This window comes from Ascaphus truei, chromosome 8 (genome assembly GCF_040206685.1).
Source record: "Ascaphus truei isolate aAscTru1 chromosome 8, aAscTru1.hap1, whole genome shotgun sequence".
Classification (NCBI taxonomy): domain Eukaryota; kingdom Metazoa; phylum Chordata; class Amphibia; order Anura; family Ascaphidae; genus Ascaphus; species Ascaphus truei.
Genome location: NC_134490.1, coordinates 15,441,805 through 15,456,312, shown reverse-complemented (window position 1 = coordinate 15,456,312; position 14,508 = coordinate 15,441,805). Strand labels below are relative to the sequence as shown.

The following is a 14,508-nucleotide window of genomic DNA, read 5'->3' as shown; positions in this document are numbered from 1 at the left end:
ATAAATAATGTACATGTATCATTGTAATATTTTCGGGTTAATATCACGCTATTCAAAAATGACTTGTCAAAGCACAGAGCTGACCGTAGTCCGTCGATATGGTGTTCTTTCAAAATATTAAGTCCATTCTTTTTTTATACAAGTTAACAGGCAGAGAAAACAATGGGGGAAAAACAACAAATTAGAATCTGTTTCATATCAACTCTTGGGAACAGATACAAAATGTTCCTGAACACAAAATGTTAGTGCATTAAAAATTATATTCCTGAAATTAAATACACAGCAAAAGTGAGATCTTTTGATATACTGGATTTTCTCAGGACAATTGGTCCTATATTTGGAACCAATGTAATTATATTTCCCATACTTAAGGAAATGGAGTGCTGAGATATCTGAATTATGTCTGAGTGGAACTTCCTGCGCTATTCTGCTCAGGCTGTTTCCCAGGTTATCGGCTTGTGCCATGGTTATTCAATACCTTTTGCTTGCAGCTAAGAATGAGTCGTTCTGCTAATGGACAGAACTTGCCTAATTTGAGATGAGACAGCAGGACTATTCATCAATTTCCAGGAGCTGGTACACTGCCTTAAAACTAGTGTGAAATGCATTGTGCAGAATGTGTCAATGTATCCAGTGGTTTTGCTTCTATAATGGCTACAATTATATAAAGGTAGCAGTGGGTGGGGTGTTAGGCCAGGTGCTCAGTGGCTGCTGGGGCGCGTGCGTCACACACTACAGCACAGCCCTCTATGGGGCAGGCCACAGTGGCCCTGTGTGTGTGGGCGCGCAAAGCGCTGTGACGTGTACGCTGGCAGGGAAGACAAGAATTTTGTCTTCCTGTACCGCGGTCGTGCTCTGCGGGCAGCCAATGGAAGGGCAGATATGCCCCGCCATGCCCCCCTCGTGCATCCCATTGCTCCCCTACAGACCACAGATCGCGGCTGTAATCTGCGCACGCAGGGAGCACTGGGACCGTAGCCTTAAATGGAACAGAACACGTCACAAGGCACATGTATGATAATAATAATACTAGTAATAATTTTACATCACATTGCGCTTTTCTCCCAATGGGACTCAAAACGCTTCACAATGACTATATATATTTATATATATATAGAGGTATCAGTACCGTGTTAGCCGAGCTTCAATAATCAAAAAAATAAATAGATGATACCGTTCTGTGTCTAACGAAATGCTTTTATTTGTGCGAGCTTTCGAGATACACTGATCTCTTCTTCCGGCGATGTTACAATGAATGAAGCAAAAGGTAAACTTAAAAACAGTGTCTCTTGGAATGTTATCTGTGCTGGTCCTTCCCCCGGTGTGGATGTGTTTTATGGCTAGAGGTGTCAAAGGGTAACTGAAAGCAAGTGAAGAAAGAGTGTGTATGTGTATCAGTGTGAATAAAAATGAATGGAGAGCCCACAGTATATACAGTGCTTTACACAAGGTGTGTGTGGAGTGGGACTAGATATAAATGGTGTGGGTAGGTGTGGAAATGTGAGAGTTAGTAGCACAACTAAAAGTGTGTGTGGATACTTAGTGGTCCCTATTGGTGTATAGGGATGGAAAAACAAGGAGTATTAGTATGTGTGAGAGACAGCTGTGTGTGCATACATATAGCACAGTATGTACAGACATGGCCTTTAGCGCTCATTCCAAGAGACACTGTTTTTAAGTTTACCTTTTGCTTCATTCTTTGTAACATCGCCGGAAGAGATCAGTGTATCTCGAAAGCTCGCACAAATAAAAGCATTTCGTTAGCCACAGAACGGTATCATCTATTTATTTTTTGATTTTTTTGATTATATATATATATATATATATATATATATTTTTTTTATTTTTATTTTTTTTACAGGCACAAATCCCTGCCCAGATGAGCTTACAATTGCTTTTTTTGGTGCCCGAGGCAGTGAGAGATAAAGTGAATTTCCCAAGATCACTAGGAGCTGACACCAGGAATTGAACTAGGTTCCAGATTCAAAGTCAGTGAGACACTCCTACTCCCTAATGGAACGTATCAGTTTCTTCCTTGACTTGCATCAATTTTCTCCTCCCCATAGTGTCACTAAGATCACAAATGTGTCAGCTTGCATTCTGTTGCCTAATCAAACATTATTGAAACATGTATTTATTTTGACAAAGACAATAGAAGGAGAATATTAAATGACTGTTATTCTTCCTGACATTGCTACACATACTGCAGCAATAAATATTGTATTTTGAATATTAATAGTTTCCTACGTTTTGAGGTTGTATATTCCAAAGAAGGTGTTTTTTTTATCAAACTCATTAGCTCGTGTCTGCCTCCCAGAAGTAGTAAAGGTTAATGCAATAAGGGAATAAATAAAATGCTTGGAATGGACATGGCTTTCCTAAATATGAAAGAAGACCAAGGATTAAATAGTCTCAGATTGTACAACAGATAGGAACATGGGCCAAGTGAATCTCATAGAAAGAATGGCTCAGTGAGTAACGACGCTGACTCAATAAACCAGGGGCGCGCAAAGTTTTTTGGCTGTGCCCCCGTGTCTCAGTCCCTGCTCTCGTGCCCCCCCCTTCACATGTGACCCGGCGTGAAATGGCGCCGAGGGTCACGTCACGTGATGTCACGCGACCCCGCACCGTCATTTGACATGTGTTGTCATGACAACACGGCACGTCACATGACCCCGCGGCGTAATTTGATGCCACATTGTCATGGCGACGTGAGCAGACGCTGGCTGAATCCCGGTATGTACAGGTTGCAGAGGCCTCGCGCGGTCCCTGGCATTTAATTTAAATGCCTCGGGAAGCGTGCCATGCCTCTGCAACCGCCCACGCCCCCCCAGAAAAATACCACGCCCCCCCCAGTTTGCGCACCGCTGCTATAAACAATGACATAGTTTAATCTAATTCATTTCCTATTGTCAGCACCTTGTGACCTTGAGGAAATCACTTTAACTCTCTGTGCCTCAGGCACCAAAAAAGTAGATTGTAAGCAGGGACAAGTCTGTAAAATGCCTATGTACTGTACCAGGTACTGTATGGTGATTGTGAAGAGGTTTAAGTTCCATTGGGAGAAAAGCGCTATATAAAATAAAGTTAGGAGTGGCTCAGTGAGTCAAGACACTGACTGGCATTGAGAGTTTGAAGCAGAGGAGCCTGGTTCAATTCCCTGTGACCTTGGGCAGTCACTTTATCTCCCTGTGCCACAGGCACCAAAACCATAGATTGTAAGCTCCACGGGGCAGGAAAATGTGCCTGCAAAATGTCTCAGTAAAGCGCTAAGTAAAACTAGCAGCGCTATACAAGAACATGCTATTATTATTATTATTATTATTATCTGATGCCAAATGTGCCCATGTTTTTTGCTTAGGCCAAGAAGTTTTCCACAGAGGATTTTTGATGTCAATTCACTTTTACAGGATCTCCTAAATTTGGCTGCCATTGGGGATTTTCTAAAATGACCAAATATCTTCTAAGGACCCAAATACCTACAGCCGTGGAATTGCTGAAACATTATCATAGCCCTTTTTACAAAAAGCATGTGATGTTAATTGTTGAGTTAATATTACGTTTTACGAGGAAACCAACACTAAAGCAGCAATCCCGCATATTTGAACCTTGGCTACCCTCTCAAACAAAAGAAAACAAGCGCAGACGCAAATGGTGAAGTAAGTTCAAATCAATTAATATATATTAAAAGGTATGATATCTGCGTACATCAGTGAAGACAAAAGTAGGCATATCGTGCACTTAGGTTAACATGTTACCCGGCACCACCAGACGCACAGGAACCGTAGAACTGCAGCAACCGCCGTGTCACCAAGATGGGTGAGGTAACGCTGATCGTCCGTCGTTTTTAGGCCGTCACTGGCTGGCTTAGTCTGGCTCTACGAAGTCTGCAAGAACGTCTTTGCACCGTGCCCGCTGGAGCCGCCGTCAGGCTTGTCTCTCCGGAAAGTCCACGTAGTTTTGCGGCCGATTCGCGACTTGCCGTAAGACAATCCTTGCCGCAAAGTGGATTGACATCACGAGAAAGTTCGGAGCAAGTCTCTCTACACCTCAGCAAGGGTACATGGCAGAGATATAACCGTAGGGGCTATATACTAAATACATCCAACGCACGTTTCATAGCATAAGCTACTTCATCATGATGAACTGTATTTAGTATTATTTATTTATAAAATATTTTACTAGGAAGTAATACATTGAGAGTTGCCTCTCGTTTTCAAGTATGTCCTGGGCACAGAGTTAAGACAAATAATACATGGTTACAAATACAGTTACATAATGAGCAGGGTATACATTATATACAAGACATTGCATGCACAGTTGAAGAAAATATATGTTATGGGCGTATGTAACAGTTACAGACCAGATTAAAATGTGAGACAGCCTTAGATTTGAAAGAACTTAAATTGGTGGATGTGAGAGTCGCTGGTAGGTTGTTCCAGTTTTGGGTGCACGGTAAGAGAAGGAGGAACGGACGGATACTTTGTTGAGCCTTGGGACCATGAACAGTCTTTTGGAGTCAGATCTCGGGTGATAGGTGCTGCATGTGGTAGTATATAGCCCCTACGGTTATATCTCTGCCATATACCATTGCTGAGGTGTAGAGAGACTTGCTCCGAACTTTCTTGTGACGTCAATCCACTTTGCGGCAAGGATTGCCTTACGGCAAGTCGCGAATCGGCCGCAAAACTACGTGGACTTTCCGGAGAGACGAGCCTGACGGCGGCTCCAGCGGGCACGGTGCAAAGACGTTCTTGCAGACTTCGTAGAGCCAGACTAAGCCAGCAAGTGACGGCCTAAAAACGACGGACGATCAGCGTTACCTCACCCATCTTGGTGACACGGCGGTTACGGCGGTTGCTGTGGTTCTACGGTTCCTGTGCGTCTGGTGGTGCCGGGTAACATGTTAACCTAAGTGCACGATGTGCCTACTTTTGCCTTCACTGATGTACGCAGATATCATACCTTTTAATATATATTAATTGATTTGAACTTACTTCACTATTTGCGTCTGCGCTTGTTTTCTTTTGTTTCAGTTCTAGGAGTGATTTCTCACCCCTATATCCACAGCTGCAGACCTTATACCTTCCAAGGCTGTGTTATATTTATATCACTTAGGTGTATATGGGTTATATTCCCTTATTGCAATAGCGGGTTTCTTTGCGCACTTAAAATCTGTTTTTTTGGCTACCCTTTCCCCTGATTTACTTGCCGATTTAGTTTCCCCGGTGTGTCCCTCCCATGTAGGAAAATTACAATGGCCACCAAACCACCGGGTCTTAATGGATGGCCGTTTAAATGTCCATGAGGGAACATTGCTAACAAGACTGGTTAGATATCTCAGGAAACAAGGGGCCCCCAAAGCTAAAAATAGGGTAGTTCATTTCCGGAGGACCCCCAACTACGAATTATGTAACAAATCAATAGCTAAATTAGGTGCTTTAACAAAGAGAGTGTGTTCACGATTTTCATAACATGTCACTAAATGGGGCAGGTGCTTTAAGCTTATTAACATTAATTTTATTTGATGCGCTGAGTGATCAATGTGATATATGGAATAATAGGCACAGTTAGGCAGGAGTTAATGAAGCACTTATGAAAAGATGTACTAATATCAATTAGTGTCTTTCTGTTGTTATCCTTCACTATTAAACAAACTGCAGCTCAATCTGCCTGAGAAATGTGCATTACATTGATACAGCAATTAAAAAAATCACTTGTAAGCACATTAACATGTCTTAGGCTAAGGCCCCGCTCCCTCAGTCAGCGTGCCCGCACTGCAGACAGGCGGGGCGCTGACAGAGACAGACCGCGATATGCGGTCTGTAGGGAGTGGAGCGGGAGGTGGGCGTGAAGGGGCGTGGCTTGAGCGGAGGGACCCGCTACTCCCCCCCTCCCTCCCTGGGCTCGGGCTGCAGGAGGGAGCTGCTGCGGGCTGCTGTAAGGTAAGCAGCTCCCTCCCCCTTCTGCCACAAAACACACACACACTACCTTGAGTAGGAAGCTGCCTGATGACAGCTCCCGCTCCCGCCCCCGCCGCTGATTGGCTCATCAGCGAGCCACGTGACGCGTCACAACTGGGGATCACAATTTTCTTGAATCCCCTGCCGGCTGACGCGTCACAGTGCGTAGTGAGCCGTCAGCGAGGGGGGACTGGGACCGGCTAGGGAGGATTCCCCTGCTGGTGGGGAACGCCGGGCGGCTGTCCGCGCCGCCGAGCGCAGCGGGTCCCAGCCCTTAGGCAGTTCTGCGACCCTGCTTTTCACCATTATCTCCCCACATACACTGCTTCCACTGCAGCAAGGGATTCTGGGAAATGACATGCAAATGAGCACACCGTGTCACCTTTGCCTTCAAATCCATTTTAACATGGGCCCCCTATAAGCTTATGCCTGCCGCATAACACAGCTTTTCAGCACATTAATGAAACTTGTAAAAATGAGACTAGAATATAATCAAAAGGACATGAAAACTGTGACTCCAAAACTGAATCAAATATATGAAAAGATGGTAAATGCAATAAGGGTCTAAACAGACCGTAAACTATAAATTAAGATGTCCGTTGCATTGCGTGAAAGGAGCAGAGATGTCTTGTGTATGTCTTAAATTCTCTAGGTGGTTGCCATGCACAAAAACTGTTTAGAACGACTGATAGAAAACATGCATTATAATGGGGAAGAGGCTTGTAGAAATAATGGTGTACAGCTTCCAAATTATAAAAGACTAGTAATTATAATAACAAATCAAACTCGCAGTGGACGACTGGCCTGCCCTAGACTCTCGTTCTCTATAGCAATTGCTATACATTTTTTTTTATTGGGTTCCAACCCTATTATTTTCCCATGAATACATCTTTGTTTATTGTATGAGTAATCTACAAAGCCAGCCCCTGCAGTCAAATTTATCCATTAAAACTGATTACATTCAGAGTGTATCCAAAGAATCTCAGAGGGCTTCAACCACATAAGAGAGTTTTGGGGGTAGACTGAAGTAGACTGAAGGGCAAGTCACTGGTGATATTGTCTCTTGGTAAAAGAACAATGAGGTTCATTTAAGATTGTTTTGAGGTCATATTATGAAGCTAACTTCTATACAAAGGGGAGTAAAACATGCTATTCTAGCTCATTCTTAGTTTGCAACCACTTTGGGAACAGGGATTCTCCTCCTTGTGTTTACTTTCAGATTAAGACCCAATTCCAGCTTTATGTTATCTTAAACAAGTTATTTATACCCATATACTTTAATATACAAAACCTATGCTATATAATCCTGGGGGTACTGATTAATTTAGCATGTACATTCTGCTATGAATCTGCATACATGGTTAGCTCCATGAGATGTGATATAATCTAATTGATAGTAGAGGAAACCTACAACAAACATTAAATGTGTCAAATAATATTTAGTAAAGCAACTTTATTTTGTTGCCCAAGGGGTTCCACTCGTAGCACCTCCCATAAGCCACAAGAATGCATCACAATCATACTGATCATGTTCAGAGCACTTTAAAATAGAAGAAGAGAACCAAACAGTTTGAGCTTAATTAATTAGCTCACATCACACACACACACGCATGCACGCAATGGGTGTGACAAGGATCTTTGCCTTAACAGATCGCCATCTAAAGTACACAGGCTGATGTGCTTTAGAGATCTGAAATAGAATGACATCCATTTGTTTAATACTTCAGTACTGTAAGGGCCAGCAGTGTATTTGTTTAATACTTCAGTACTGTAAGGGCCAGCAGTGTATTTGTTTAATACTTCAGTACTGTAAGGGCCAGCAGTGTAATGGCAAAGAGCATTACCAGAAACTCGCTGCCTTATTTTTATCTAAATCATTTGAGCTCCATCTGCAAGAACAGTAGCAAACTCAATTATTTCATCGCTACTGTGGCTATTCTAACAACAGGGCAATTAATAAATGTCCCAGATTTCAGCAGATGTGATCATTAGTGTCATTTTTGCTTCTGTTATTGATAGGTAATAAATGGATAATTAATAGATGCAAAGCAAAAAAAATACACAACCTTAGTTCCAGTGGAGGAACAGAAACAAATGGCCAGTGGTAGTGTGCTAAAGGAGTTACATGCCACATCCCTATCTTCCTCCCCTCATAGAAACAGTGTTACTAAATCTTGCAGTTTCCTCTTTTGCAATATTGCGAAGATACACCCGTCCTCTGTTCCTCATCTACTTTAACACAAATGCATGCCCCCTCGCTCTCTCCCGCATAGATTACTGCAACATTCTGACCACCCTGCCTCACACCGCTCTCACTTACAATTCATTCAAAGGCTCAAATCATCTCCTGCTCTTCTAGACGTGTTATCTGCTTCGGACTCCCTGAAATCTCTCTGCTGGCTTCCTATGCATCTCGGGATAACCTACAACATTCTCCTCCTTTCCTCATGCAGCTTGCCTGTGCGCGCAACTGAGCGCCATGACGTCACATTCGCATGTAGCTGCGGCAATTCTTGTCCTGTAGGCAGACGCGACAGGGAGGCATGTCGAGGGTGTTTCGAGGGGCTTGGCCGTGACATCACAGAGCTGGTTCACCCTCATTGGGTGAACCGCTCACGTGACCTGGCCATTGCGCGGCAAAGACAAAAAAGTTTGTCTCCGCAAGCAGCTTTCCGGCCAACGCTCACGTGCGCGTGCCCTATGTACGATCACATTACCCTAATGTGATTCATCGCGCAGCTCTCTATCTCACACATGCGCAAGCAGCATGGACTCGGCCTAAGGCAGGAGTGGCCACTCCAGTCCTCAAGGGTAGGCTCAGTCATTGACTGAGCCACTGATTGAGCCACCCCTTGCTGAAGCAGGGAAATCCGGAGTTGGCCACCCCTGCTCTATGGCTTTACACTCCTATGCATCTCCATCTATATATCTGAACTTTGATCTCTCATTACACACCTACTTACGCTTTACCCAAGGATGTCTCATGTTTGCACCTTTTACCTCTACAGCCCTCTCTCTCCTTAAACCCTTTTCACTAGCCTCTTCCTAACTGTGGCACTGTGGCATCCAGCACCTCCTCTTTACTGTACATTTTTAAATCCCAGCTGAAAACGCACCTCTTAAAAGAAGCCTCATTAAATTATTTACACCTACACTACTAACAGATACACTTGAGATCCCTGACTTGCACATTTAATAAATACACTTTTACGCCTAGTGTGTCTGTACGTCTCCCATTCTACCACTTAGGCCACGCTTATAGTGCCGGCGACGTCGCCCGAAAACAAATATATTGCCACCACCGCCGCATGCGCTTATAGTGAGCGCGATGGCGACAAAGCGACGGAGCGGAAACTGGAAGCCGTCAAAATTTGATTTTTCAAGGGCTGTCGCGTCACGTGACGGCCCTTGAACAATTCAAATTGCCGGAATCCCGCGACCCCGCTGCCAGGCGAAACATAACTTTCGCCGGTGGCGACGAGTGACGTCACCCGCTGTGTCGCCGTCACCATCGACGGCACTATAGGCACGGTCTTAGATTGCAAGCTCTTCGGGACAGGGACTCTTTGACTTGCTACTCTTGGTATCTCGATTCTTTGCTTTTTATTATTCCTGCATTGTACATTTTGTAAAGTGCTTCGTATACTGTTGCCGCTATATAAATACAATCACATATACATACAATAATTGCATACTAGGTGAGTCATATAAAAATCACCCATAATCAAGGTGGCTATTGCTGTCAAACAATAAAAGTTGTGTTTCTGAATGTACACGTATCATATGTTGGGGTACCTTATAAAAGACCAACAAGAAAGTTTTATAGATGTGGCTACAGACCACTTCAAATCCATATTAAAAGGAGAGCCGTGATACAGATTGCAGCATGCTTCCCAGTTACTTCCTACCCCACTACACCTGTATATGACAGCAGCTTTCATATGTAAAGACTTGGCACTTACACAGACACTGACATGTGAAAACTTCACACAGCCTTTTATTCTTGACGCTGCGTGGATTTCATCTTCTTACAGCATCACAAATTACCAGGAGGCAAAACACACAAAAGTGCAGAACAGCATTTTTTTTTTTTTTTGCATTTTCAGTTCTTATGTTCAAGTCTCAACTGAGACAAAATCAACACTTCAAAGGGCTTCTTCGTTGGGGTGCGCTGATAACTATTATTAGAGGTTATTCTAATAACACACTCCATATTTGTATGGATTTAAAATTGAACTGTTAAAGCCTACAAAATAAATAATAATAATAGTATACTTTTCCACAAAGGGCCGAAACGTACAAATAACCACAATATCCGTAAATTGCTTAATTGCATGATTCGACCCTATTATTTATATTCTTGTAAATGACACACAACGCCAAAAACATATGAAATTGCAGTAGGAAATACAATAGAACAGAAACCAGACTAGTACCTTCCAGTGGGTGCAAATAGCAATAGCATGCTTACAATAACTTCATATGGAAGCTGCATCTTATTTGCATTTCATTCAAATTTGCTGATACAAAAATACTTTGTTTTCTAACTGCTGAAATTGTGTAAATTGTGCTTCTTGTAGAGGAGCATGTAAAAGACCTAATTTATGTGGGGGGTGGGGGAAATAAACAGTTTATTACTTCAACCACAAGTGATTTGTTCCCGGAGAAGACACTCAATTTGTATTTGTATATGTTTTGACATTTCTCTTTGGTAATATAAATTCCTCTCATTCTTTGAGCAACTTTGAATTTAGTGAATAAAGCTATTTACATGTTTCTAAAATCAAAGCACATCAAATTTGCTGATGGTAGACTTTATGTTATACATCATGTCAGCCACACATAGCTTAATAATTCATTACACATAAAAACATAAGTGCAGCCACCACTGGTGTGTACAAAAAGTGCATTACCACTCAGATATCAATGAGCATATAACAACATCATTACAATAATTAACAATATGAAGTATTGATAATTTGGACAGATATGATCATGCCCCTTGTTTAGGGGTTGCAAAGAAAGTCAATGGGAAACCAATATGACATATATGAAGAACCACTGTGAGATCCTGATCATCACCTTTCCACATGACCAGGTTGCTTCGTGCTCTGCAGGAACAAGCGATGTGAAGGGCAAATGGCATAATTAGTTCAATTACTGTTTTCCCCCCACATAGCAAATGTATTCACCCAGACATACAAAATGAGCTCTAATTACATTCTCTGTGGAGAGGAGTTTGTAAGTCTCAGAAAGCCTGATCACAACCAAAAATACAGGAATACAGATGGAAAAATAAAACTACGGTCTATACTTCTAGGAGGTGAAGAGGAAACGCTTTCAGGTAAAGGGTTTGATGAGAAGTACTGTACCTGAGGTGCAACTTAAACAAGAAAACACTGGAGAGTAATCAGCCTGCACTGGAAATGTGTGTGTGTGTGTGTGTGTGTGTGTGTGTGTGTGTGTGTGTGTGTGTGTGTGTGTGTGTGTGTGTGTGTGTGTGTGTGTGTGTGTGTGTGTGTGTGTGTGTGTGTGTGTGTATGTGTATTAATATTACCACAAACTTTATTGTAGCACGATTGAACCTCTTCAATGCAAAGGGAGCCTGACACAAGATGTAAATAGGTTCATATATTTCTAATAAACAGATCCCCTTTATTCTGTTGTCAGAGTGCTCTCTAAAATAGATAATCTTAATGACGCTGGACTATCTAACACCTGGACCCCCACTAGTATAGTATATCATTCAGCTCAGTCATTGCCTGCTGTCACTAACATGAAGAATACCCAGAACAACCCCAAATATGTGTAGTGTTTGATGTTAAGATTAATACTAGGGTCTATGTCTTGCCCAGTGACTTAAAAGGAAACCCTGCACTGTATTCTGCATTGTATATATTTGGTGAGTACAGCTAGATACTGTAACAGCAAAGTTTTATTTCACACTGACATATTTAGGTGTGGTAAAGTATTCTAAAGGGAACAAGTAACCCCCCAAAAAGATGAATGCAAAGTAATGTATTTTCTACTCTTCTGTGTGATATTCTAATGTGTGTGTGTGTTTGTGATAAAGGATACATGTCTGTTATTAAGGTAATGGTGAAGTACTTCACATCGCAGAGAACAAAAACCCATTTAAAGCAACCGAATGCCTACTGATGTCTTATATATGAGATGGAATCACTCTCCTTTACACTATGAGTATGTGTTACACAGAAAGGGAACAGCCCAGCACTGTATCCCCTGCGTTATACTCCAGCCCATTACCTGCTGTAGAGAAGCCAAAGTTGCAGCTGGAAAGCAGAGCCACGAGCAGTATCACAGCGCTGGGGATCCGGGCTGAAGTCATTGCTGGCCGGCCACACTCCGGGGTGTCTCCCCCGGCTCTTCTTCTGCACACACCAAGGAAAGCCCCGAGCCCACTCCCCCCCTCCCCAGCCTCTCCACCCTCCCCAGCCTCAGACCGCCTGCCACAGCTTGGCTACAATGTGTCTATGGGAAGAAAGGTCCCAGGAGCAGCGTTACAGGCACTATGCAGTCCGGATGCCCTCGGTATACCCCCGCACTGCCGGCTCCTAGGTGGCACAAGTTGTTGCCAGTTGCGTGGGAAAGTGTGCAGCGAGCTTCTGCGTGGGCATCAGCAGAGAGGGGGATTGCAACAATGAGAAACTACTCCCAAGTTTCAGGTATCGCAGCAGCTGGATCTGTGTCCCCCCCAGAGCTCCTATATCCCCCCCTCTTGTAGGAGGCTGCCCCTGGTCTTCCTGCAGATAAGATGCTAGCAGGGGTTATGCATCTTCCTCCAGCCCTGTCTGCTGCCACAATGCCAAGGTGTCCCGCAAGCAGCAGCAGCAGCAGCAACAGCACAAGCAGCAGCACTGGGAACAGGGACCCTACAGGGGGGAGCACGACATACGGAGGACTCTCTCCTACGCACTGGAATGGACAAGCAGCTCAAAGCAGAGGTGGGGCCAAGGCGGAGACTGGGTGGCTCACATAGGACGGATACTGTACTATGCGTGCAGCTGAGTGGGGCTCACAAGATAATGGTACCTAGAGTAACACACACAGCCTCTGTATCAACGTTACAAGGGAGTTCGGAGCACAGAGGAGACAGCATCACCACATCCTGGTTTAACTCTTTAGATGTTGGAGAGCAGGGATACTGTGAATAAGTAAGCTCAGTGCTGAGACTGCCTATAAATAAGCCAGACTTGGGTGTGACACTCATGGCTCTGTGAGGTTATTTTCCCAATCTAACCCTTTTATCCGGCATTTTTATGCCTTGAAACAAGTAATTTCATGGAATCAGTTTCTCTCTCTCAAATCAAATCAGCTTTATTGGCATGACGAAAGAACATTTCAGTATTGCCAAAGCGTGAATAATAGGGGGTGGGGGACAATAATTACACGAATACTAGGGGGTAGGGTATAATGATTGCACGGTATATGGGTAACAGTTTCACACAGGGATGTGGGGGTTAGTGGACGTCTCTCAGCTTGTGGCAGGTGCTGATATTGTGTGCAGCCAGTTCTGCTGTGGTTTCATCTTCTCCCAGGAGGATAGAAATGTGTTGGTTCTCCTCTATATTATTAAAGTTCTGGATAACAGCAGTTAGTTTCTCTAGGTGGGCACGCCTCACTTCAGAGTATTGTGTGCAACGCAACAGGAAGTGCGTTTCATCTTCTACCTCTCCTAGCTCACATCTTTGGCATATTCTCATCTCCCGGGGCTTCCAGTTCTGTCTGTGTCTGCCTGTTTCTATTTCTAGGCTGTGGGCACTTATTCTGCACTGGCCCAGGGTCTGTCTCTGTTTTGGGTCTTTTACTTTCAGTAGGTAGGGTGCCAGAGTGTATTCTCTCTGTAGGTTGTGGTAGGTTTCCAGCTTCTTTGAGCGTTGGATATCATTTTCCCACATTGTCACATACTGCATCTTCATTTTCATCTTCATCTTCATCTCTCTCTCTCTCTCTCTCTCTCTCTCTCTCTCTCTCTCTCCCTCTCTCTCTCATTCCATCTAAATGTCAATATTTTGTTCCAAAGCTCACTTATTTTAGTCCCCAAATCTTGACAGCCTAAAGCATTTGAATTGCTATTTTTTTCATGACACATCTGCCTTTGTCATTGCAGATATACACACATTGCTAAGTGTGTTTGTGTTATTGATTTGTAAATTATAATCATAACTGCCCCATCTCACACCCTTTATCTCTTCAGCAATCAATAAGTTATTTATGTCTACTATCAACTTGATTCCTTTCTGCCCTTTATACTGAACTCCTTTTTACTGTGTCACACATATTGAAGCACGTCTCTAACAGCTTATAATTGACTAAGTTGCATCTATATACATTTCAGCTGCAGCAACTGTGCAGACAAGTTTCACACGTACAAGTTACTGTTCCAGATTTCTCTTTGAATACATGGAGTTTACGTTAAAAGTGGAAACTCTTTTTGTAACCATATCATTTTTTTTTATTATTACACCATCACAGTTTAGCATATATCTGAACAAGATGTTAATTTGCAGAAAAGACAGAAAGA

At 43.1% G+C, this 14,508-nt stretch overlaps 1 protein-coding gene across 2 annotated transcripts in view; it reads right to left on the bottom strand.

Moving 5' to 3' along the window:
* The window catches only part of UNC5B (unc-5 netrin receptor B), a 181,161-nt gene extending 168,772 nt beyond the window's left edge, over positions 1 to 12,389 (bottom strand). For both annotated transcript variants that reach the window (XM_075610595.1, XM_075610596.1), the window contains exon 1: positions 12,231 to 12,389. In XM_075610595.1, the coding sequence (XP_075466710.1) occupies positions 12,231 to 12,312 (82 nt within the window). In that variant the 5' untranslated portion in view covers positions 12,313 to 12,389. The remainder of the gene's footprint in view (positions 1 to 12,230) is intronic.
* Between the last annotated feature and the right edge of the window lie 2,119 nt (positions 12,390 to 14,508).